The sequence below is a fragment of the Centruroides vittatus genome, unplaced genomic scaffold (assembly GCF_030686945.1).
Source record: "Centruroides vittatus isolate TY-2023 unplaced genomic scaffold, ASM3068694v2 contig_1322, whole genome shotgun sequence".
In the NCBI taxonomy this organism is placed as follows: domain Eukaryota; kingdom Metazoa; phylum Arthropoda; class Arachnida; order Scorpiones; family Buthidae; genus Centruroides; species Centruroides vittatus.
This window is the reverse complement of record NW_027120842.1, coordinates 69,140-95,424: the sequence shown is the minus strand read 5'-3', so window position 1 is coordinate 95,424 and position 26,285 is coordinate 69,140. Positions and strand designations below refer to the sequence as shown.

The following is a 26,285-nucleotide window of genomic DNA, read 5'->3' as shown; positions in this document are numbered from 1 at the left end:
TGTTTACATTTACCCATGAATTTTGTTGCTGGACAACCACAGGTTTTCGAGGTGTGTTATACTGTTTTAGTAAGTCCAGTGTGGAGATGGTTGAACTTCTGGAATGCTGCACAGAAATCCATACATAGGATTTTAAGTTATTGCAACTCCATCTCTCTATATGTTCTTTCCTCCAATACAATATAAAAATTTTATATCTCAAACACTTGCCAATATTTTGTCATAAATAAGCACACAACCCAGCAATGGATAAATATCTGATGCATTTATTCAAAGTCCATCATTGTTTGAGTTGGTACTCCATGAAGAGAGAATACAATTACATTTGATCTTGTTTGCTTTAACAATAGGAATGACATCATCAGTATATCTGGCAACAAATATTGAAATTTCTTTAGTGACAATTTACAGGAATTAAAAGACCATGTTACTTTTAAAATAAATGCTTATTTTTGTTTATTTGAAAATTATTTTTATATAGCTCTTATGTCAATATTATCAGTATGAAGTTCATTCACTCTAATCTAAAGAAAGGGGTTAAGAAATACATCCATAATATCATAAAGCTCAAGAAATCTTATCGTCAACTTAAAATTTTTATAATAATTTTAGAATATACTATTAGAAGTTATTAAATAACTTTAAAAAAAAACACTTTGTTTATTTAAATTTTTATGGGTGATGTCTCAAAGGCAATATTTGCCACCCCTTAATACCTGTGCATAATTGAATAAACTATTAAAAAAATAGTGCATTCCTAATTTATTTCCTTCTAGACTTAAAGGAAAATAACATAATTATTATTTTTAATTTAATTTTACTTCCTTTTATTTAATAAATAAAAAAAAAAAAGACAGTTTTTATAGAATAAAAATTTTATGCATTCATTTATTCTGTCAGTTCTGATTTTGCTTATACAACAATGCATAAAGTTTGATATGTCCGTTCATATAATTTAGAATTTTTGTAAATAAAAAGTCCACTTCGTAGAAAAAATTATCAACACGTCATAAAATATTTTGTTCTGATTTTGTCTTCATTTATATAATTAAAGATTAAAGTATGATAACATGCAAAATTGCAAATCCTAAATGATATTAAGTGGCAGATGTTGCTCTCTTAAACTTAAGATATCGTCTATCAAAATAGTTGCATCGCCGTCAAAATTTAATTACACAATTATACTGTTTCTAATTGATGATTTAAGCTGAAAATTGTTATTAGACATGTGCGAAATGCAAAATCTGTCTCACTGGTTGTAAATACATTCAGGTGAAACAGATTTTTGTAATTCAAACTAATGTTGACAAATGAAGTATCAATAAAGTAATTTTATTTGACAACTGGATATGTGTGTACATACACAAACACACAAATGCAGATACACATATTCTAAAATTTCTAACAGAATGTTTTTATAGGATCTTATTAGTTGTTTTTATAACCTTGTGATAGTCATTAGTTATCAGTTAACAACATATTTTTTTTATTTCTCACAAAACCATTTGTGATGTTGATTTTTAATAATTTTTTTCTCTCTTTAATTCTTTCTTATATATATAACTGTTCCAAATTATGAATGTTTCTATTCATATGTAATTAAATGTGACAGCATATATTTCTTCCTTATCATTTAATTAATATTTCTTTCAAGTTGTAATGATGTTTCTCCTTTTTCTCATTAATTTATAACTCTTTGTCAATTTTCTTTTTGATATTTCATTTCTAAATAAGAGTATTTTCTAATGAAACCGAAAAATCAGTTTAGTTCTACTGCATTTGGAAGCATTTATATTTTTGTACTTTATATAATATACCATAATTTATTCTCATAAATTTATATATTTTTCCTACACTCTTCATTCAGTGTTAATATTCTTTAATAACAAAAACTTAAGTAAAAAATGATCTTAACAGATATTTATCCATTTTCTTAGGAATGATATTTATAATTCAAACATCAATAAAATGCACCTTTAACAATCCAGCAAATAATTCAAACAAACGTGCCAATATAACAGCAGTGTTAATTTTTCCAAAACCTCTTTGGTCTAATTCACAAATTATATAAAAAATGTATTGTGTTGCAGTAGTGTGTATATTGTTTCACTGTATTAACAATTCTAAAACACTATTAATACAAATAATAAATGATTTTGCAGTTAGTGTAGAGAATCACATCTAAATGCAAAATTTCCAGCAAAGAACACTCAAATTCAATATTCTTTGAAACTTTTTCAAATTAGAACATGGCTACATTCTATAAATAGAATGGTTTCTTCATTTTACATTTCCTGAAGAGGACTGATAAAGTAGTGGCCAAAAATGTTTCGAATATTGAATGAGTGTTTCTTTGCTGGAAATTTTGCATGTAGGTGCGATTCTCTACATCTACAGTTCCAGTTTTCTGGTAAAGTGGTTGTTTATTGATTTTGCAGTTTTTTTAATTTTTTCAGATTTTAAAGTTTGCAGTTTGAAACATAGAATTATCATAGATCGATTAAATATATAAAAATGTTTTAACAGATTACATATAATTCATTATTAAACAATGTTTCAGTATTTATGAAACATTTTTTAATAATGTTTCATAAATACTGAATAAATAAATAAGTCATTTTCAAAAGTGCTGAGATTTAGCAAATTGGTTTCTTGTAAAATTAATTATTGTATAATATAAATTATTTTGTCAACAAAAACAGGTTTTTTTTCTGATTATGATTGTTATGCATGCGATCTCAAACAGATTGCATTAAAACGGTAATGCTTTTTCTATGGGAAAATCCTTTTCCGAAAATTCTGTCTGCTTCCGTTTTTGAGAACTTTCAGAAAAGGATTTTTCCATAGAAAAAACATTACATTTTTAATGCCATCTGCTGGAGATTGCATGCATAACCAAAGAGGTTAGAAATCAGCCTTAATTTAAAACTTTGGATTGGATCATTTTGATCCTTGCAAATTTATAAATCTTAGTTTCCATAGTATTATTTATTTTGATTAATTATTATTTAATTTGCTTGACAGAATGCCTTTGGCAGTAAATGGTATCATTATTGAAGATGTACCCTCAGATACAAGGACTTTATTTGAATTATACCCTCATCTTAAGGTTAGTATATTTGATTATTTTGGTTCTTTGATTGTATCCTAAATTTTTACAGGATGTCGATAATTTGTTAACCAGATTAACATAATTAATAAAACATAAGCTATAACAGGTATGAAGAGAAATGGCATTTTGCAGCAAATAACTCAAAAAGCTTTCTAGCACAAAGCCACAGGCACTTAAGAAATTTAATAAATTACAATGAGACCCATAATAGCATGTACAAAATCCAGTTTGTACTTGATTCCTTGTAAGTATTATGCAGCACATGTTGGAGACTGAAACTGCTGATGTTTTATACAAAACAATTACAAACAAACACAAACATAACCCAATAATATAAGTGCCAGTTCCGATCCCTCTTCCAGCATAATATGCTGGAAGAGGGATCGGAATGAAGGTCAGGTAGCGTAACTGGCAACGCGTCCGCACGGCAAGCGGGAGTTGCGGGTTCAAGTCCGCTTTGGGCCGATTCTTTTCTTCCAGTTTATTCTAAATTAAATTATTCTAGTTATTCTGGTTTGTGCAAGAGATGGCACTACTAAAATTAACTCGTTCACTTACGGCTTTGGGCGTGTTGTTACAAAACAATTGTCAGTACATCCAGATAATTGCCAGTTTTCATTGCACTGTTTTTTCTTAAAAGAAAAATGTCCAGAGACTTTGAGTTATCATATTCAATGCGATAACCATTTTGTGATATCTATTCTTGTTAATTTTTTCATTAGGCATCTTAATATGGTCAATAAATCATAGTCATCCTGTGTTTTCATTTTTGAATTTGTATTGAGTACATTACAAATTTAATTAAAAACTAAATTTCAAATTAATAAAGTGTAATTTATTATTATTATTTTTATTATTTAAAGAATTTCAAAATTCTATAAATGTTAATTACTGCATGTAAAAATTCTAATTTAGTTAAAATATATCAAACTTTTTTGCATAAAGATTTGAAATAGTTTGATTAGAATGATAAATTGATTAGAATGCACATGGAATAATTTATATGCTTTATTGTTCAATAAAATGCAAATTTTGATTTAAAATCTTTTTATAAGTTTATTTTTAATGTTTACAGTTTAGAAAATACAGAATAAATAAAGTCGTCTTCAATTCTGTTGTGTCCAATCACTAACAAGGGGACCTTACGGTCTCGGAAATTCAGTTTGGGATGAGACTTCGCAGGTTAGTAGTATACCTCAACGGTGTCCACCCAGAAAAATTTTAAAGTGCACTAGCCAGAAGATTCCAAAAAAAAGGCTCTAAAGTTTTAAGCGCAGCTCATATACCGATTGATTTTACAGCATGGCAACGTAGCGAAATGGCTGAGACTGTAGCAAACTTTCTTGCCACGCGGGTGAGCTGGGTTTGATCCTACTGCCGCCTATTTTTTTTTTTATTGTTTTAAAAATTATAATTTTTAAATAAAGTTAATGACCTAAAAATATTATTAATTAAATCATAAATAATTCTACTTTATTTATGAAATGACTGTTACAGCTAATTAAAATGTGAATTAAAGATATTTTATTTTCAAAAAGTTACATAATTTCAAATGCATTTGTAATGGAGGTAAATTAAAACTTTAATTACCACTATAACAAATTTTCGGGTAGGGTTTTATTTATATAAAAATTTTTACAATATCGTCTTTATTTGTCAATTTTTTATTTTACATACAATCACCAGAATGATAATTATCATAAAAACATTGTAAACAAAAACTATTTTGACATCTTGCACAATTTATGAAGAACGATTGTTTACACGAACAACCTTTTTTTAAAAGATTATTGGAAAACATATTTGTTTGTTTACAAGAAGCAACCGGTAACTTTGGTCCCCGATTTCAAAAAACAGTAAATGAATATGCACAAAAATATAAAAATGTCGTAATAACGTCTTCGAAATCTGGGAAACTAACGACAGGACTTTATATTGACTTTCTCAATCATTGTTTAAAGTCTTATGTGGGAAAAGAACAGTTTCTATTATTGACTCTTGGGATGGACAAACAAAGCCTGAATTATATGACGAAATCTTTCAGGATGACGAAAAATCACCAACTTGTACAATTAAAGTGATTCCATTAAAATGTACTCCTCTTGTTCAACCTTGCAACGTATATTTTTATAGAAAGGTAAAAAATCTAATAAAACGTATACAAAATTGCGCATATCTGATTGAAAATAATAGAGAAATAAACTCCTGTGAAGACTGTATAAAAATACAATCAATAGTACATCATCAACTGTAATCGCCAATTTTTAATGAAATGATCTGGTACGCCTGGTAGGCTTCCAGGCTTTCTGATGAAAGAGAAATTTTTATGAATGTAAACGAAGTATGTTTTCCAATAGATCTTTTAAAAAAAGGTTGTTCGTGTAAACAATCGTTCTTCATAAATTGTGCAAGATGTCAAAATAGTTTTTGTTTTCATTGTTTTTATGATAATTATCATTCTGGTGATTGTATGTAAAATATAAAATTGACAAATAAAGACGATATTGTAAAAATTTTTATATAAATAAAACCCTACCCGAAAATATGTTATAGTGGTAATTAAAGTTTTAATTTACTTCCATTAAAAATGCATTTGAAACTTTGTAACTTTTTAAAAATAAAACATCTTTACTTCACATTTTAATTAGCTGTAACAGTCATTTCATAAATAAAGTAGAATTATTTATGATTTAATTAATAATATTTTTAGGTCATTAACTTTATTTAAAAATTATAATTTTTAAAACAATAAAAAAAAAAATAGGCGGCAGTAGGATCAAACCCAGCTCACCCGTGTGGCAAGAAAGTTTGCTACAGTCTCAGCCATTTAGCTACGTTGCCATGCTGTAAAATTGATCGGTATATGAGCTGCACTTAAAACTTTAGAGCTTTTTTTTTCGGAATCTTCTGGCTAGTGCGCTTTAAAATTTTTCTGGGTGGACACTGTTGAGGTATACTACTAACCTGCGAAGTCTCATCCCGAACTGAATTTCCGAGACCGTAAGGTCCCCTTGTAAGAAGAGAACAGTTTTTCTTTGGAGAGATGACCTTTTATTAGAGGCTATGTCCTGCAAAATTAAGTAAAACGGTTAAAATTTTCACTGACAATAAGCCAATAATTAAAAATCCAATCACTGTTAGGAAATATTACTTAAAAGCATTACACAATGAAGATAAATAATTGTCACATGTAACAATTATTTAAGTAAGACTGACTGAAAACAAAGTTTTAAGAATAATTTAATGTTTTAAATATTAAGACTTATTTAAATAAATAAATTTTGTATTAGTTTTCTTCTAGAGAAAACAAAAATTATTTGATTTAATAATAGGAAACAAATTGTTAAGTGTATAATGTTCAAAATGAGAGATTCATTCCTAAATGATGAATTTATAAATTGATTGCTCAGAATAAATGAATTCAAAAAGTTTCATTGATTGATGAAAAAATTAATCAACATATATACAGTAGTGCCTTAACTTATGAGTTTAATTCGTTCTGCAGTGGAGCTCGTAACTCCAATTACTTGTATGTCAAATCAATTTTTCCCATTGAAATGCCATTAATCTGTTCCAGACCCTCGAAACACCCAAATTTTTTTGTTACATGTTTTTAAATAAGAAAAATGTACCTATAAATAACGAATACTGTATAAAAACACAATAGAATGTACTGCGATAAACTGGTTTTGTTAAGTACTGTATAATGCACAGCATTTACCTTGGAGATCAGACAACTTGAAGATGCTGATGAAGGTGGAGAAGAAAGGCTGAACAGAATAACTGAATCTTATTTACTGATTTTTGCTCTTTTGTTATGCATAAACAAAGAAAGAAAAGATAGAAAATTTTGCAAAATGAGAAACAATGGCACTGCACACGGAGTGTAGAAGTGTTATGCTCATACTGCTTTGCCAAGTTGACTGCATTCATACCTTGGTCATGTTTTTGAATAATTTCTTTCTTTAATTCAATGCACATCATCTGCTTTTTCTTCTCAGCACTGTCTTTTGCACTCACTTTCTTCAGATCCATGATTGGAAAAATGAAATTTTGCGGATGTTGCGGTGTTCACTGCCTTAAGAAAGAAACGATGGAAAACTCGAGTAATAAGAGACAGTGGCACCACACACAACATGGAACTGAACTAATGCCCATGTCACTCGATCACATGTTTTCTGTAAGCTAGCACATCAGCCTTTGAAAGAGTAATACAAATGATGAATAGTTGAAAATGGAAAAATTTCCATGCCATTGTGAAGCAGTACTGTACTTCAAACTGCACTTTGTCAGGCTTTGGTTTTCTGAAAAATGGTTATAACCAGTAAGTTTGTCATTACAATAGCGTACTTTCATTTCAACATGACTTGAGCACTGTAAAGTACTTGTACGTGATAGTTACTCTATTGTCTTTACTCCATTTTTTTCAGGATGAATATCCAGAAGCACTTTCTAGGGATTTTTAGTAAAAACAATCCATAAAATTACTCTTAATGACTGAAATGAGCAAAATCAACTACAATTATCTATTGAAACAATGATTTTTAGTAAAATTCATTGTTCCTTACATCAAATTTGCAATAGCATCTATCAATGACAGAGCTAAGCCTAATAATACATACACATATACTATATATTCATCTATATGTTTTATTGAATATAAAAATAAATATACTTAAAATACAACTCACATCAACCATTAACCAGTGTGAATGTGATTAGCATTTGAGCAATGAACATGAGTCATATTTTATATTCATCCCGTTGTGCGGTTCAGTTATGAATAAATGTACTGTATATAAAAAGCTTAAAAACATTTGGAAAATCATATACAGTAGTAAGTATAATATAATACTGTACATATGTACAGTATTTAAAAATATAAAAACTTTGGAAGTTTTAAATAAAGTTGTGTTCTGTGTGTTTCTTTACCTTTAGTTCATCTAAATTACTTGCCCAATTTGGAAGTAGGCAATAGTATTAACTAGATAATTACTGCTTATTCATTCAAAAATCCATTGAAAGGAAAGCACTGTAATTTTGCTCAGTTTTTGCACAGATGTGGAAGTATCTTGCACATTTCTCTTCCTTGTCACTAGTAGTGCTGCCTCGAACATTGGTACATCACACAACTTATGGCAGTTTTTCATCATCTTTTTCTTAATCTATGATTCGCTGTGCCAACTAGCGGTGGGGTATCTGAAGCCAGCTCGTAACCCGAATTTTATCTCTCAATTCAAAGCAAAAAATCAACCGAGAGATGGCTCCTATCTCAAAAAACTCACTAGTTAAAAACTATGAGTGTTCTAACTCACAAGTCCATAAACTCATACCATTATCTGGATTTCATTAAAAAAATTTATTTTATATTCCAAATCATTTTGTGCATACAACAGAAATGAAGAATATTGAATGTCTAAATCTAGTATTAATGACTGCGTGTGAAAATTATAAAATTGTATCATCTTATAAATAAAATCTAATTATTGTTTTTTGATGTAAATTGACATAGTAAATGGTGATAAATATTTATGTTGCACTTGTCAGAATGAAATATATATGGTAAAATGTGACCAAGATGTGATCTTTCTTAAGGCAGATGATTTTTTTTAGTCCCAACAATTCCCATTTATTAATCTTATAATTGAGATGGGTTGATAATGATAATAAGCACAGATCCCAAATGGTTAGGAGTTGAAAGTTGAAATTTGGTACACAGTTAGGGTATGTACACTAAGAAGGGATTTTTCGAAATCCCCCTGTGGGGGAAAGGGAGAGGATTAAGGCTTATCCTAAAAAACTCAGCTTCTATTGTACTATTTTAGTTTATTTTTTATTTTTAACTGCATTTTTAGTAGGGTAGGGTTCACCATGAGAATGCACCCTAATAAAAAATTTTTGGAAATCCCTGCAGGGAAGAGGTAGAGGGTTAAGGGTTGAAGAACTCAGCTTCTACTTACTATTTTAGATGCGGTGTTTTGTGCTTTTGACTGTGTTTTAGTAGGGTATACCATGAGAATGCACATTAAGAAGAGATTTTTGGAAATTCAACTCTCTGAGGGAAAAGGAGGAGAGAGTTAGTTTTAGTTAGTATAAAGTGTAAATAATAAGGAAGGAAAGTAAATAGTGGCACATATATAGTATGCATTTTGGAAATTAATAAATATTTTAATCATTTCCACTGTTTGGGTAACCCAAAAACAATAAATCCAAAATAAATGAATTCGAACGAATATTTGAATTCATTCCAAATTCGAAAAATTCAAAATATAATGTTCCAAACAAGTGTTTTTAGATTTTAGAATTTAAAATTAATCATTTTATTCAAGTAAGGTTATCATTAAGTAAGTTAATTCTCCATTATAATGAGAATTAACTTATTTGCCTGAGTAATGCCGGGCTTATCTGATAATTGTCTGTACAAGATGAAATCTGTCTAACACAGAAATGGATAGGTTAGTCCCTTGGCTAAAATTTAGCAAGTTTTAACATCATTCCAATGGTGGCATGGATTAGTTAAAAGAAAATTCCTAGAAATGTTGCATTGTTCAGTTTTGTGTCCTTGGGGTGGCGGCAGCATTACTGCCAAAAGTCATCCCAGGTTTATTAAAAGAATTACGCTTATCAAAATTGACAACTTGCCAATAATGTGGAAAAACAAAGGTGCATTTATTCTTGCCAAATCCAGATTACAGTTCCGAGAAATCTTTTTGTCAGAATTTTAATGCAATGGAACTTTGGGAAGGAAATTAGCCAATCGTCTATCAGAGGCCAAAGATAAAGAGGACAAGATTATGGTACAGTAATTTCCCACAGTTCTTTTGAGATGAATATTTATTTTCCACAAGTTGAGTGTAACAACTTTTGGTTGTTTTTGAATTGGAAAAACTCAAATTTACATCACTAAGATAAAGCTGTAATTCAACAAGAATGGTAAGAAGAAAGATAGTTTAATTAGTTGAGTTGCTTGAGTTATTAGCTCATAACATTCTACACGAAACATCCTGTATCCATTCTTGTATAATTACATTTTGTTCGGTGAATGATGGTAAAGACATAATTTATGTATATATATAAACATCACAAAGCCCAATTTATTAATACTAAACCAAATGATTGCCATAATTAATCAGGCCATAATTATTAATTTCAATAAGAGATGGCATTTAATGTCTATCTCTAATACTAAATTACTTAACATCTAATTATTAATGGGAGCAAAAAATAGCCCAATTAATTAAGGCAATTATTTGGTTTAGTATAAACACACAGTTTATTGCAAATTTTTATGTACTAAATATCTGAAATAAGATTTTTAACCTTTATAAAATTAAATAAAAATGAATTAAATATATATAAATAGAATAGTTCCTACAAATTTTGTTATGGCTATTGTTTTTTATTAGAAACTATTCTATGCTTTTAATTCAAGATGTTTTTTATTTAAAAATTTTAGGAGGTGGCAGTGTCCTTGATAGCACAGGTTCCTAAGGTTGTTGGCCCTGTGGGCCTTCTATATATCCATCAAAGGGAATTTGCTGTGACTGGTTTACATGACAGTAAGTTAAGAACATTTCATATTTATGAATTTTCTTTTTTTAACTATATTTAATAATGATGATAGCTAAATTTATTTTATCTTAATATTATGAAATTTTTTTTAATAGAACATATCAATATATTAGGAACTGATGATGCCACCACTTGCATTATTGTGGTTTTAAGACATACAGGTAAGAAAGATTTGTCAAGTCTTATTTAAATCAGCTTTTATGCAGACACATGCTCACACTCGCACGTATTGTTAATTTTTATGTTTTACATAAAATATTTCACTTGATTATAAGCTGTATACATAAATGTAAAATCAAACTCTGGATTTGTGTTATAACTTAAAACAAATTTTCATATATAGACGTAACAGTACTTTTTAGTTAAATTTTCAGTTAATATGAGCATTAACTGTCTGAACATTAAATTAACACGTAATGTATGTTATCAATTATTTACATAATAATTTTTTGCTTTAGTTACATTGAACTTCTAGAAAAATAAGTTTTATAAAATATTAGAGTAAAAAAGTTTCCTTATGTTCAAATCAATAAATTAAAATTAAGTCTCACAAAATCATTACAATATTCATTTTAATATTTTAGGAATAATTCTACTTCTATCTTTAAAACTTATTTTAAAAAATGGCTAACTTTTTTTCTGTTTTTTAAAATTATTTTGAAATTATTAAAGTGAATATTGTAGCAACTTCTTAATACAGTCATTATTTTAACTTATTGAATTTCTCAAATGTAAAAAAAACTTAATGAATCTAAGCTGTTTTTTTAGCAAAAAAAATATAAAATATTTCCAGAAAAAAATTTGTTCTATAATTATTAATTGTAAAAATTTACTTGCTTTAAATTAACATTTATAATTCAGATACATAAGCCTCAGAAGAAACAAATGTTTCATGAAACTTAATCCTAATTTGTAAAATATTTAATATTCATTTTAATTCCATTTGTTATCTATAGTTTTAGAGCAGAAAAATGTTATAAATTTCAATAATTTAAAATTCCTCTAATTGTAAGCCAAGAAGTAAATTTAAAAAAAAAAAAAAAAAAATAGTTTAGTCATAGTGACATTAAAAATTGCAGCCCTGCATTGTGACAATTATATTTTAATTTAAAAAATCATACAACTTTCAATTCAGGTTGGAAGTTTTTGTATATAGTTAATTGGGGCCTCTGACCTCTAAGCTTTCCATATCTGGTCTTGATTTTCATTTATCTAACTCCATTTTTGAGATTAAGAAGGGACAGATGACAATGGGAGGCTATAGGTCTATAATTTGAAAATTGCAGCCAAAAATATATAGAAAATGAATGAAAAATACATTAATTCTTTCAAATTTTAGGATCTGGAGCTGTTGGACTTGCTCATTTTGATGGATCTGGTTTACAACAAGGAGTGGCCAATCTTGTTAGACGTGTAGAAGATTTATCTTTAAGTGCTCCTGAAGGCAGGTTAGTTATTATAAACAAGTTGTTTAATAATTTGGGGTAGAAATGATGTTATTAACTTTGAATTTCAGAGAATATTTCTTATACTGACAAATAATAATGTGTCTGGTATTTAAATATATAATTATATTTATAGGTTGGAATTACATATAGTAGGAGGATTTCTTGATAGTCGGAATTATTCGGAACAATTAGCCATTCAACTTCTGTGTAAGTATAATTACTATTTTAATTCATAACCTCAAATTTGTACTGATGTTTCATAAATCTCGATTATTATTTACTATGAAAATATTGTTTGCATCTTCGTTATCAAATGACTTAACTTTTAATGGCAAAATTATTGTTTTAGTTACTTTTTACACATAATATTGAATATTATTACCATTGTTTAGTAGAAGAATCAAAATTTCTTGATTTAAAAATTTTGTGTATTGTTTTATGTCAAAAGAAAAATCAATCATCATTAAGGGAGCAAAAAAAATTCATTTAATCAAATTAATGATTTACTGTAAATATATATGAACATCAACACACAAACTTAATTTTTAGTTAGTCAAACAAACCGCCAAATTATTGGGCTATAATATGGCTAAATAATTTGTCTAGAGATAATTTGTCTAGAGATAGATAGTTATGCTACCATCTTGTGTTAGATTTAATAATTATAATAAATTAAATTTAGAATTTTTTTAGAAGAAAAGAATTGGCTCAAAGCAGGACTCAAACCCACAGCTTCCTCATACTGTGCAGATGTGTTGCCACTTATGCTACCTGGACCTCAGGTGATCTTTGCTTCCAGTTGGAGCCATGAGTGATCAGTATGGTTATATCTAAATTAATAATAGTTCTGGAAGCAAAAATTGCCTGCAGGTGCAAGTAGTGTAACTGGCAATGCATCTGCATATAGTACAGTCAAACCTGTTTTTATGCGCTCTTTTTATGTGCGATTTTTATTTGTGCGATTTTTTTAATGCGAATTTTTAATTTATGCGGTTTTTTTTGTGCGATTTTTTATTTGTGCGGTATAGTTGGCGACTAGTCTCGTGCGATTCGTCATGTCTCACGTTGACTTATTATAGCTAAATAAACTTATTATACCATAAATGCACTTATTATAGTAATATTATTGCATGAATATGCGAAAAATGAAATAATTTACTTTTTAAGTCAACAAAACACTACCTGGACAAAAATATGTAAAACAGACGATAGACCAGACGATGCAGTCAAGTGCTGACATCTGTTGTCAATAAATTCTATTTCGTACGGTTTTGAGTTATTTTCTATGTGAGACTTTTTTTATGCGGTCCCTGTTGACCGCATAAAAAAAATATTTTTTAATTGTGTCGCGAAAACTATTATTTACAGCCATTCGTGAAGTTTCGTGAGATTTTTTTTTAATGCGTTTTTTTTAATGCGGTCCCTATCCCCCGCATAAAAACAGGTTTGACTGTATAAGGGAGTTGCAGGATTGAGTCCTGCTTCAGGTTGATTTTTTTTTCCAGAAAATTCTAAAGGAAATAATAAATTATTCAATTTAGCATGAGATGGCAGCATAACTATCTACCTCTAGACAAATTATTTAGTATATAAAAATTAGAAAAAATAATAAACATCTTTATATCAGACATAAAAGAACTGGCAGACATAAACTGGAACTATATACTAAACAAATTCCAGCAGTAAATGAACAAGTAACTTTAATGCTCGAACGTTTTCAGCCATCTTTCATAGGCCCTCGTCAGGAAAGATGCACAAGACAGAAAATGCGTTTTGTGCATCTTATAATGTGTTGTGGGGTATGTGTGATGACACATTGAAGGAGCATACAGTAATTATGCTGAGTTTAATAAACGATTGTTTACTACAACACTTTTCCTTTAAAGGAATGTATTAAATTAGCAAGAGAACACAATTTACTGGGGCTGTATACCACATAACAATATTACAATTTCAAATATTCATAATTGTTATTCTATAGGTTGTCCCATGGCTACTTTTGATGGGACAAATACGCTGGGTGAAGTTGGACTACGTGTAAATGCAGAACCAACATTTGTTATGTAAATCAGGTTCTCAGATACTTTTGAATACATTGCTGCAAGTAAAAGCAAATAATAGCGAGATCCTCATCAGAGACAAATACAGCACTTTTATAGAGGACATTAAACAGGCAAAAGCAAAGCAGAAAAAAGAAAGTGTTGACTATCATCAACTAAGAAAATATGATGTTATTGAAGTTGACTCAAAAAACACTTATTGTGCCAATAACAGGACACAATAGCGATGTTTTGTACTATGTACAGTACATACAGAAGAATTTTTTGACATATTGCACGATACCCACTTGAAAATTGGACATGGAGATCACACACGGATGGAAAAGGAGTTATAAACTAAGTACAAAAATGTCACCAAAGCAGTCATTACATTGTACAGTACCTCTGCTTATGCAAGCCATGTCAGACCAAATTGTCAAATCTCAAGAAAGGTCTAATTTCTAAAACTTTGATATTTAAAGAATAAAACTCAAGATGTCAGGTAGATCTTACACACATGCAAAGTAACCATGATGGCAACTACAAGTTTATACTCAATTATCAGGATCATTTAACCAAATTTATATTATTGTTATCTCTGAAAAGCAAAACAGCAGAAGTTGCTTACCAGCTGCTTGATATCTTCACCACTCCAGGTGGGCTTCAAACAGATAATGGGAGAAAATTTGCAAACCAAGTTATAAACAAACTAAAGAACATATGGCCTGAACTGAAACTAGTACACCGAAAACTGAGGCAATGTTCCATTGAATGCGCCAACCAGGATGTTCAGAATATGATGATGACATGGATGCAGATAAATAAATCAACACATTGGGCTAAGGGTATTCTATTTATTTAATTCATGAAAAACCCGTTCTTTTCACCAAAGCATTCAGCAGTTGCCTTCTGAGGCCATGTTTGGCTGCAAAGCAAAAGTGAAGCTTAGAACCTCAAATCTGCACAGAGAGGTTGTAGATAACTTACAAATGACCATGACTTTTTTCTTCTGACTGGCCGATTGCCCCATGCCATTTCACAAACTGGTCAGCCAAATCCCAAAATCAAGAAAATATCAGACATTGGCCAGTCAATTTACACCGACATTGGCCATTTTCTGATTTGGCCAGACACTTCCCACATTGTGTGTGTATGTTTTTATGTATATGCTACAGTCAAAGTATCTTACTTTAAAACAATTACAGTTAATTACAATTAATATTCTATTATTTGTAATTATTAATTGTAATATACAATTACAATTAATGTCTCTCTACTTTTTAGAAACTACATAATTTAGCAGAAATTTGCCGCCTTGCAGGGGGATTGGTCTCTTATCACCAAGTGGCAGTGTTGGGTCGGTTAGGCCTGCTCAATTGTCACTGGATGGCAGGTTGCCTCAGTATATTGTCGGAGATAGGAAAATCATATAATTTTCCTCTCTGTCAAGTCTGACACCAGTTAAGATAGTTCACTTATCTTAACTTGTGATTATATTTGTCATCTAAATTCAGAGTAGAGGACTGAATTGAGCAGCAGAGTTGACAGGTGTCCGTTCTCCAAGTAAAGACAGGTTACCAGGTTAATAAACAACAAATGTTTAATAACGTAAATAAGACATTTCTACAGACAAACAGAATGGCTACAAGAATTCATTAATACACCCAATGGGATACAAAATATCATCTAACTAGCTACTTATGTCTAAGTTGATCGAGAGCGTTTATATAAATCTATTAAGTAAAATACCTGTTATAGTGGATCGGTTAGGGAGACTTCTCTGGAGACGGTGTTCGATGGAGATGTTTGGTGTCCGCTTCAGAGGGGAGAGGAGACGAGAGCTGGTAAGACTAGAGCTTGGTCCATGCTCTTCATGGTGTGTCTGCTCTGAACTTTGGTGTGAACCTCTTATATTCTCAACATTTTTCAGTGGGTGTGAGAATTTCATCAGGTGCTACTCTGTCACAAGATGTGTCTGGTGGGCCATCGTGAGATGGTGACGACTTGGACGAAGGTTTATTTCTCTCGTGTCATTGTTTAAGTCTTGTGACTCCAATACACTCAATTAGTTATTATCATACATTACCCACTGGAAAGAGGGTGGGTCTCCAGGATCTCACATTAATATTCATTATAAAGTAACAAGTTTGAATATATTTTTGACAAATTATTTAGATTTCAATATTGTTAGTTTTCTATACATTTATTTTGACAGTCAAAATTAAAAATATTGAAATGATTGTTCCACATAATTCAAATGAAGATATTAAAGGTGATCAAACATTCAGAAAGAGCATGAAAAGAAACATTTTGAAAATATATCAACTTTTGGACAAAACCCATTTTTCTGTAGAATGATATCAAATAGCCAATGAATAAGATGAGATAAAAAAAAAATAATTTTAAAAATTAATTCTATTTTTGATTTTTATTATTATTTTTTCTGTCATTTTGGAGAAGAAAACAAAGATTTTTTTCAAAATATATCAAAGGATCAGTGTTCTACATACTTTTAGCATAAATCTGAAAAAAATTTTTATTACTTAAGAAGTGTGTGAGAAATACTTATGCAAACATCAATAATATTTTTACAACTATAAATTTCAAAAAATGCAGCAAAAACTATAACATTTGTTTTAACTCCACTTACTTTTCTTTAAAAGTAATAAATCAAATATTTGGATTTTTTCAATAAAATTACATGTTATTTGTTATTTTAAGTCCATCAATATGTTAACTGCCAACTACAAATTATCTTGTAGTTGGCAGTTAACATATGAACAATAGACACCATCTACAAGATAACTCTTACGTTGTCTGTTATGTTTTGTCATGTACGAATATCCCCATAGTAAATAGTTATTATAACTGATTAGTGGGTTTTGGGAATGAGAATGACACTTCAATTGGCCATTATATAACAAATTATAAAGAAGTTTAAAATATGATAAGAGTTTTCTGTTTTGATTGCCAGATATGAATATTTTTGTAGTAAATGTATTACCAAAGTGGCTAATTTGTGCTTGGAATATGGACGACAAAGGGTGCGTTTCTTTATGCATTGCTTTACTGTGAAGTTCTAAATGGCCAACACTGCTCGTGATATCATTTCACTACACTCTCACTGCATAAAGAGACATGACAAAATCAATTTGGTGTCATAAAAGGAAAGTTTATTGAAAAACATATTAAAAAATAAAAAATTTATATTTATTTATTACCCGAATTAACAATATTTTTGAAATACTCAAATTTGCCTAAAATTGTGAAGAAAGAATTAAACATTTCCAATTACTAATTATGTATTTGCACAGTTGATTTTTTAAATATAAAGTATATATTAAAATTAACTTATATTTTATATATTTTTCATAAAAGTTAATAAATTGTCTTTGTATTTTATATATATAAGGATTATAATTTTGATTAAATGAATACATTATGTACCCTTATGTAAGTTGTATAATAAGTTAATCATTTTAAATGATATTTTTAATAATTCCAATTTATTTTTATTTTTTTATCTGTTATTGGAAATAAATATCAACTAATAAAGTTGTTTTTGTTTTTTTACTTCTTCAGATGCTTTTCACAAACAACCACTTAATATCCACTTAATTACTGCCTGTATATGTGGTAAGTCAAAAATGATTCTAAAATATATCTATAAATTGTTTTCAAATTGTACAATCTTTAAAATGGTAAAATATATTGTAATGAATCATCACTCTTAGTTTAATAATAGTAATAATAATTACTTTGTATCACATTTAGTTTATAAACTTTCTTCAATGTATATATATGGGTATTGCTACCATTCAAATGATTCCACTATAGGTATGAGTGCAGTATGTCACATGCCTGATGTTTTGGCAATGCCAGAGATAACAAGTGATGATAAAAATTTATTTGAATTTAAAATTTTAGTACTTATAAGTTTTGTTGAATAAGTACTAATATTTTTTCTTCAAATTTTTAAAAAACATGATATATGAAGTATATATAATAGTGCAACAGAATATGGTCTGGCATGGCATTATATGCCGTAAACTGGTTACATTGTAAGGTGTCTAGTAAATAGTCCCATCTGTTAGAACTTAAGTTAGCTATTTATTATTTTTTGTGATCATTCAATTTAAAATAACAAGAGAATTTATTATAGTAATATTAGTTGAAATGGAAGACTTTGAGAAAATGTAACCATAATATTCTTAATGATAATTCTTTTCATTTTATTTTTACTAAAAAACAATCATTGTTTACATATGAAAACTTTTTGGATAGTCTCCAAAATGACAAAAATGCTAAAAATCTGTTTAAAAGATGTTTATACATCTTTTAAACAGATTTTTGCAAAAGATGTTTACAGCATCTTTTAAACAGAAGAAATGCAATTTTTTAAAAACTTTTTGCAAACTTATTATAAATTTATGTATGTTAAAGTCTACATATCTCTCTCTCATTTAACTTGAATTCAATTATAACACAAATGATGAATAGGCAGATATTTCGGGACAACTAGCTACTTTAGCTAGCAGTATGAGTCAGTACAAAACTTCCATCTGAATGTCAGTAAATTGAGATCAAATTTTTTTCTTAGAACAATTATAATTTAAGAAAAGAAACAATATAAATTTATAATTTTTTTTTCTTTTTGAGCATTTGTAAAAAATTAAAAGTGATTTTTATTTCTTGATTTTATTACAAAATGTACTCCCACAAATTGATGATGATGATGATGATGATGATAGTGGTGACACAATAAAAGCATGCATTGAAAGTGCAGTATAAATGATATGACAGAGTTTGTTAAAATTCACAACGAGCTAGTCATTGATGAACTCCAAGTTACTTAAAATATAAAAATGTATTGAATTATTATTATTCTTTTGAAGAAGAGTTGAATATTAAAATTTTAGAAGAATCATTTGTATTCTGAAACAAAGACTTGAATATTTTTTGGAGTTGATGGTGTTAGAGTTGTGCTGAATTAACGAACCCTTGTAGGTAAATTTTATGGATGAAGAGGAGACAGTTAAAGCAAAAGTGCTTTGGATTTTTTAAAGATTTATTAAACTTTATTTCTTTGAACAAGGATTTCAACTAGTGTAACAAAAAAGTTTTAAAAAATAACAAGCATGTAAACAGGAGAAGAATTCATTTTCATGTTAACCCAGAGATTTGATTAATGTACTTTTTGGCAGAATGCATTCCCACGTCAAATGAGAGATACCTTTACACTAAAATAGGTTATTAAAATGTAACAATTGTGGACATTCTGTCAATGCTTATAAGTATATCTAGTGTGCTATTGGGAGCCCCATTAGAAAAGATAGCTGTAAAACATTATAAGGTGGTCAAAAATTTTTAAGCTATCTACAAACTAAACATAATTACATTAATTACACTTATTAAATTTAATATTAAACCTTATTAAAATTTTTTATGTGGAACCACAAAAGCTGTTGGGCTTGGCTATAGCTTCATTCAGTCCTATTGAGGTTTATCCTTGCTTGTAAGTGACATTAATAGGAAACAATGGGAAAGAGAGAGAGAGATCATTTTTCTAATTAACTTTGTTTTTGGTGTAATACTACAATCATCTCATTCTAACTAATAAATATTAATATAGTAATTAATAATTTATTTATGTGATAATGAATTTTATATTATTAAATTTAAGCAAGATTATCAGTATAAAACTCAAATAATTTCTGTATATTTTTTTTTTGCTAAAATCCATCCCGATCCTATACCTATGGTATATTTTAACAATGTCATAACTGTAGTTATTTAAGTTGTTTTAGATATTTTTAATTTGAAAATACAGTATATGAAAACAATACTTTAAATCTTATAATTATTTATTTATTTTAAATCAGAATTGAATAATTCACTACGAGGGAACATTAATTGGCCAGTAATTTACGGGATAGGTATGCATTAAAGTTTGCATAAATATTAAAGGTTGTACATATACTTGAAGCAGAAATACATATTTTAAAAAATAATTTTGCAGGAATTAACGTGAAAAGTGGAGAAATATTTCCAGCAACATTCCCCGATAAAGGACCAGATCTTCAGCTAAGATGTGCCAGGCATTTTACTGGATGTTACGACGTAATTATTTCCATTATACTTAATAATTGTTTGCTGTAGTTCATATGATTTAATAATTATAAGAGATCTTTCCACCTATACCATATGCATTTATTGATAATTTGTAAAATTACTTTTCAGATGATAGATACTTATGATTACAACTTGGGAGTGATGAGAATTGGACCATTCAATTACGAACCAATGCGTGGAATAAATCTTTGGCTATCACAAAGTGATGATTTTCTTTTACAGGTAAGTTAATTATAAAGCTTTCAAATGCAGTTAATACACATAAAATTGAAATCTCTCATACAAAATTTGATGTTTTGACAGCATCTTTCGACTTCTCCGGAAGTCGAACCTCCGCATTTCGCAATGCAAGTCCGAGAGACGTTAAAATACATCCAGCAACATCCTTTTCCAGGAGTGACCGTTTTTCCAGACAACAGGCCTCATTTCTTTCAGAAAGATGAGAGCGGGATGTGGGTACAAATCTGTTATTAACATGTCAAAGTACAATCAAACAATATATAAATGGAGGACGCGCAACTCGGTCTCCATTTTTGTATTTCGATTCCATTTGGAATTAAACTCGTTATCGAGCCGTCGGACTGCACATTAATGCATATATTTAGACGAAAGTTTCGTAGAGAGAATGCCTTTCCAATGCAAACTTTTTGGCCAGACAATGTTGCATTTAGCATTTTTGTTTTCTTTTGTGTGTTTATGGTATTGTGATAAGTCGAATTTAGTAAAGGACCACCTTAATTGTGTTTAAGCTGTTCGGTTTTGTCAGAATTCAGAAGGTTTCTGTTCAAGTATAAACATTCTAAATTGCAAACTGTACATTTTTCTTATTATTAACAGAGATTAGTGTGTGTAATTTTTTATTTTTAACAAATTTACTGTAGTTAAATTCTCATTTCTCTCACTGTTAAGCCATGTACCGACACAAAATAATTTTTTACACTCTCCAAATGTTTAGCTATAAAACACTCGGCAGCATCTACAAGCAACGTTTCTATTGTCGACCATTCTGCCACACTGGCACTGTTTATATTTTCATACTGCAATAATTAAAAAAAAAAATGAATTATAGAATAAGCCATGTTACAAGATAAACAGAATGAATTGTTGTAAAGATGATATTTTTCTCTCATGGATAGTGTTCAGTAGATGTTAGATAAATTGTTATTTTTTACCAGAATATTGTTAAAGATTACTATAGTGATTAGTGCCAAGATGATAAATGCACCTGCGAATTTCTCACCCCAAGATATTAAAAAAGAAATCATCAAAAATATATCTTGCGCCCCAAAGGGTACTTACAATTCGCATTTTGCGAGGCCGCTCCCGATGGATTTCCAGTGCGGCCTACTTAATATTACATATATATATATATCTTATTATTGGGCATTTATATAGATTGTACTATATATTTACTAAAGGGCATTTGTTAAGTTCCTTTCACCTGTTATTCTGCATTCTGTCTCTTACATTGTATTATTATCTATCAAGAGAAGGTTAAAAAAACAAAAAAAAAGTTGTGCAGATTATTATTTTTTTGTGCGTGCGTGTAAATTTGAAAAAATAAATAAATAATAGGAATTTTTATTAATTGTCAAGACGGAATGTGATAAATGTAACAGTTGTGTTGTTAAACTATATTAAAATTAAATAAAAGCAAGATTTAAAAATGCAATTTCGCCGTTTTCATTTGTAAACGTAAATTTAGTGTTAAAAAACGACAACAGATGGCCGTGCGAGCGCGACCAGCCATTACACACTTCCCGAATCCAAGAATAGAGCTTCAATTGAAGCAGAGTCAACACATTCAGAGGACACAAAGGTCGCGACTCCCTCCCATTTAATTGTATTTAAAAATAAACAATTAGCTCCCTTAATTTGAAATTTACGTATTTAAAGTTGCGGTTTAATAAAGTTAATTAAAATTGATAAATAAATAACAACACTAGGCCAGTGTTACGTCAGAATGCGAACTGGACTGGGTATAATTTCGACCCTTTATTATTATTTGTGTGTTAACGTGGGACAAAGGAGCGATTCGAAACCGATTTATCCTGACCAAAAAAGGAACGGCAAGGAGTACAGTAGATGTAAATTTGGTAGCATCCACTCTAAAAAGGGTGGAGAGACGAACACTAAAAATAATTCCGAGGTCGTAACACATACCTAATACTGTTTGTGGATGGAAAATAGCATTAGGAAAATACGTCGTCGACACTTAACCTTAAGTAGGAGGCCATTCGTCTTGATTTAAAGGTGTTGGGAGGGATGCCACACCTTTTTTTCATTATTACAGTATTTAAATAAGTGGCTTCACGCGAGAAATTCGACACAAAAGTATAATCAAATATAAACGATTATAAACTAATATTTAAAAGTTCAATGTCTGCAGCGATTACGATTATGATAATATTTTTTTATCTGACATATTAACAAGAGCACGACTGTCTGTACGTACCAACGAAATGTAGCGAAACCGAAAAGTTGGCTTGGAACACGAAAGATTTTTAAATTTCGGGTGCTGCCTGTAAATATTTCAAGTTATTTTCATAAAGATGAGTCGAGATATGCGTTTTAATAATCAATCTTAAGTTAATAAGCTAAATAAACTTATAATTAAATGTACAGATCGATTATGATACAGTTAAGTGTTATATACTTTTTTAAAAATGGAAACAAATTACTTCTCCACTTCCTATTTGGAGTTTAAAATAGAGCAGAACATCTCCAGATGTTCTGCTCTATTCTCTCCTCTCTGAAGATTTTTTTTTTTTTTTTGATAAGGACCCTTAATAAGGGTAAGAACCCTGACCTATTCTCTTTACTTACAGGCTTACGAGTAGGGAGGTAAAAAAGGAAACAAGGACCCGGTATAGTTTAATTGTATTGCTTCTGTGTGGGGTACCTTGTGTATTAAAAACAAATAAATAGTAAACACATTAAATTCGGAAGGTTCCTAACAATGCCGAAGAAAATTCGAACGTTTCAGCTTACTTTCTCCTTCTACAAGATGACCTTAAATGAGCTCATTCTAAAGTTAGTACGCGACACAGCAGTACACGGTGCCCAAAATATCATCGAATTTTGTCATCTTGGCTAAAGATGCCAGAGCAAGTCAGTCGGTTAAGAAATTCCACCAAACAATAACTACGGAAATATAATTAATATATTATTAGAATTTAAAATGGCGGCCACACAAGTAATTATTTTACAAATTTATAGAATTACTTAACACAAATACTGGAGATTTGTGTGTTAAATATTATTTTACAAATTAATAGAATTACTTAATTAACACACAAATCCTGGAGATTTAAGGTGTAATTTTATAAATTTAAATTATAAAATTCAAAAATTACTTAATTAAAAGAAATTTCCGAAAGTTTCTGGTGTTTTCATTTATCATTTTAACACTTCATTTGTCACGGGTATTTAGTTTAGTTACTGTGTAAACATTTTTTTAATATACATAAATATAAACATTTTAAAAATAATTTTTTTTAAATATTAAATTTGCCTCCATGTTTTATTAATTTGTTTCATGAACACCAAGTAATGCGGAATCTCTCGTTTATTTACTAAAATTAGTACAATGGGTTCTTAAAAAGGTAAGAAAGAAAGCTTGTATAGTTAAGCGTCAAGATACCAGGCATAAATTTTTACAAAACAACTAGAAGTTCCTCTATTTCTGTATTCTACTAAAAGTACAGTATGTGTAATATATATATAGGGCTAAACACGCCATCTTTAAATTCCGTGTACTAGAGATAAAAATAAGATGATAAATCCTCAAGTACAGTAAGACAATAAGCAATGTTAGACGTATTTCATTTAAAATACCGAAATGCAACTGTTATAGTTACACATACTACTACTACTACTACTATAAAAGTTTAGAAGGCCTTATTGCCTTATGGCTTAGCCTTAGAAGAGAAGTGAGAAGAGGAAGAGAGGGGGAAAGATGGGCAAGGATAATAGAAAAGTGTGAAGAGAGGGCCATGAGCGGTCAGTACCGGGCAAAGGTAAGTAATGCCAAGATAAGCTTTGGCATTACACACAGTGGTGATATTCGAAATATTACTACGGAATATTTCGCATATTTAATAAATAAAAATACAAGTGTATAGAATCATCTGCCGTATACTAATCATCCTACAGCTCTGGGGGATCCCGGATCGAATCTGGGCGGTTAAAATACACGAAGAATTTTTTCATGGACGGATATATCGGGCCCCATCTCTCACCATGATTTGGGCCTAGTCACCGTGGATGCGATTTAAAAAAGGCCCTCTTAGTGTCTCACAGGGCGAAAATGACAAAAAAAATATTTATTTGGAGGTAGCTTTTTAGCTATAGCCCTTTTTTATACTGGTCAAAATAATGGGAGCAAGAGAGATATCACGTACAACAGTCACTTATGACGAACAACTGTATGTTGGATGGTGTTACGTAATATACAGTAAAATATACAACCATTCGTAAAAAAATAGGTATTTGAGTCGATTGTTGTAAAACACACATTTTTGCAAAGATCACACGCTTCCCTATGGTTTTGACCATTGTATTGTATTGCAAACAGGTGCCATACTGATATTCGCCATTTCTTTCATAAATAATACTTTTAAGTTTTATTTAAATAATGCTCAAATATATATTTAACACTGTCTAATTTCAAATGACTTTAATCCTTTGCTGATTTATTATTTAAGCTATTACAATAGTCTGAGCGACAGTGAAAGTAGAATGAACTGTTAATGCATTGTAAACTATACCAAACAGCTCTATAAATACACTTAACATTAACTCTTCTACTCTGTAGTTCATTCATCTAATTGTCTAACAAGATACTAAAAAAAAATCAGTAATGGTGCCAAATGTTCTTTTTATAATCAAAGACAATGAATGGAGAAACAAACAAACAATGCCTATGAAGAGACAATGACTGACATAGTTGGCTACATCAGATATAGTTCAAGGTTACGTTTATTATTGTTTTTTTTCTGGCTAAGTAGACCTTTGTCACTATTCGAACAATGCCAGAAGAGCATCTAAGGATTGTCAAGCATTACAATGGAGGAATTTTAGTTATGAAATGGCTCTTACCGCCGATAAGGGCGCCTCTAGCGGAGAAAACAGAAGCGGGAAAACTTTCCTCAAATTATCAATTACGTTTTGTTACATCATAATAAGCGATTGTGATGTCAGGAATGCGTAATTTCGCTACGATATGCGTCAACTATGACTCCGAATGTTATGTTTACGTAATGGCAAATGATAAAAATAAGCAGCATAAAATACTTTAATTTAAAATAAAATAATCTTCGCTATCAGCAATTTACCCGAAATTTAATTATTTAATTAAAATTAAATAAATCTAATTTAGAACAAATCGTTGTATTAAGTTTGAGGGAGGGAAGGAATTGCAAAAAGTATATCATTGCACAGTACTGTACATGATGGGGAGAGAGGGGGTAGAAGCATTGTCTACGTGAACGTTTAGTGGTATTAGTGGCATACAAGTGAGCATAAACCCACTCACTAGTATTATTGTACACTCAGAGGATACTACGAATTATTGTACACGTAATTAAAAAGAAGAGGCGTCAATAGTACATCATTGTAAAGGAAAAGAAGGGAAATCAAAACGGGCTCAAAATTTACACTCGTAATTAAAGGATGATCCCTATCAATAATAAACAATGGATTAGATTTCTGAGTGTACTGTATATAAAATACACTGTATATTAATTGTGTAAGCAATTACAAATTAATTCCAGTTATTACCACGAAGAAAATGCCCATGATCGTCATTCGAATCGATTTTTTACCCATTGTCATCATATATTCTTATGATCATCCTCTTCCAAGTTAATTATACTTTTAGTTAACGAAGATTAAGGCACTAAACCTTATAATCCCTAAACAATTGTAACTACGAGCTCTTGCAAGCCCAAAGTCTAATACGTTTTAAATTTAATAAAATTT

The 26,285-nt window shown here is 29.7% G+C and overlaps 2 protein-coding genes across 2 annotated transcripts in view; one reads left to right on the top strand and one right to left on the bottom strand.

Moving 5' to 3' along the window:
- The window catches only part of Ntan1 (N-terminal amidohydrolase 1), a 38,300-nt gene extending 16,325 nt beyond the window's left edge, over window positions 1-21,975 (top strand). Inside the window, exons 2-11 of the mRNA XM_067289022.1 lie at window positions 3,025-3,109; window positions 10,569-10,671; window positions 10,780-10,845; window positions 12,024-12,132; window positions 12,266-12,339; window positions 17,754-17,807; window positions 20,054-20,107; window positions 20,191-20,291; window positions 20,412-20,525; window positions 20,607-21,975. Coding sequence (XP_067145123.1) covers window positions 3,026-3,109; window positions 10,569-10,671; window positions 10,780-10,845; window positions 12,024-12,132; window positions 12,266-12,339; window positions 17,754-17,807; window positions 20,054-20,107; window positions 20,191-20,291; window positions 20,412-20,525; window positions 20,607-20,777 — 930 coding nt within the window. The 5' untranslated portion in view covers window position 3,025 and the 3' untranslated portion in view covers window positions 20,778-21,975. The remainder of the gene's footprint in view (window positions 1-3,024; window positions 3,110-10,568; window positions 10,672-10,779; window positions 10,846-12,023; window positions 12,133-12,265; window positions 12,340-17,753; window positions 17,808-20,053; window positions 20,108-20,190; window positions 20,292-20,411; window positions 20,526-20,606) is intronic.
- Window positions 1-26,285, bottom strand: part of sta (stubarista 40S ribosomal protein SA) — a 69,405-nt gene that overhangs the window by 21,691 nt on the left and 21,429 nt on the right. The gene's annotated exons all lie outside the window — the stretch shown is intronic.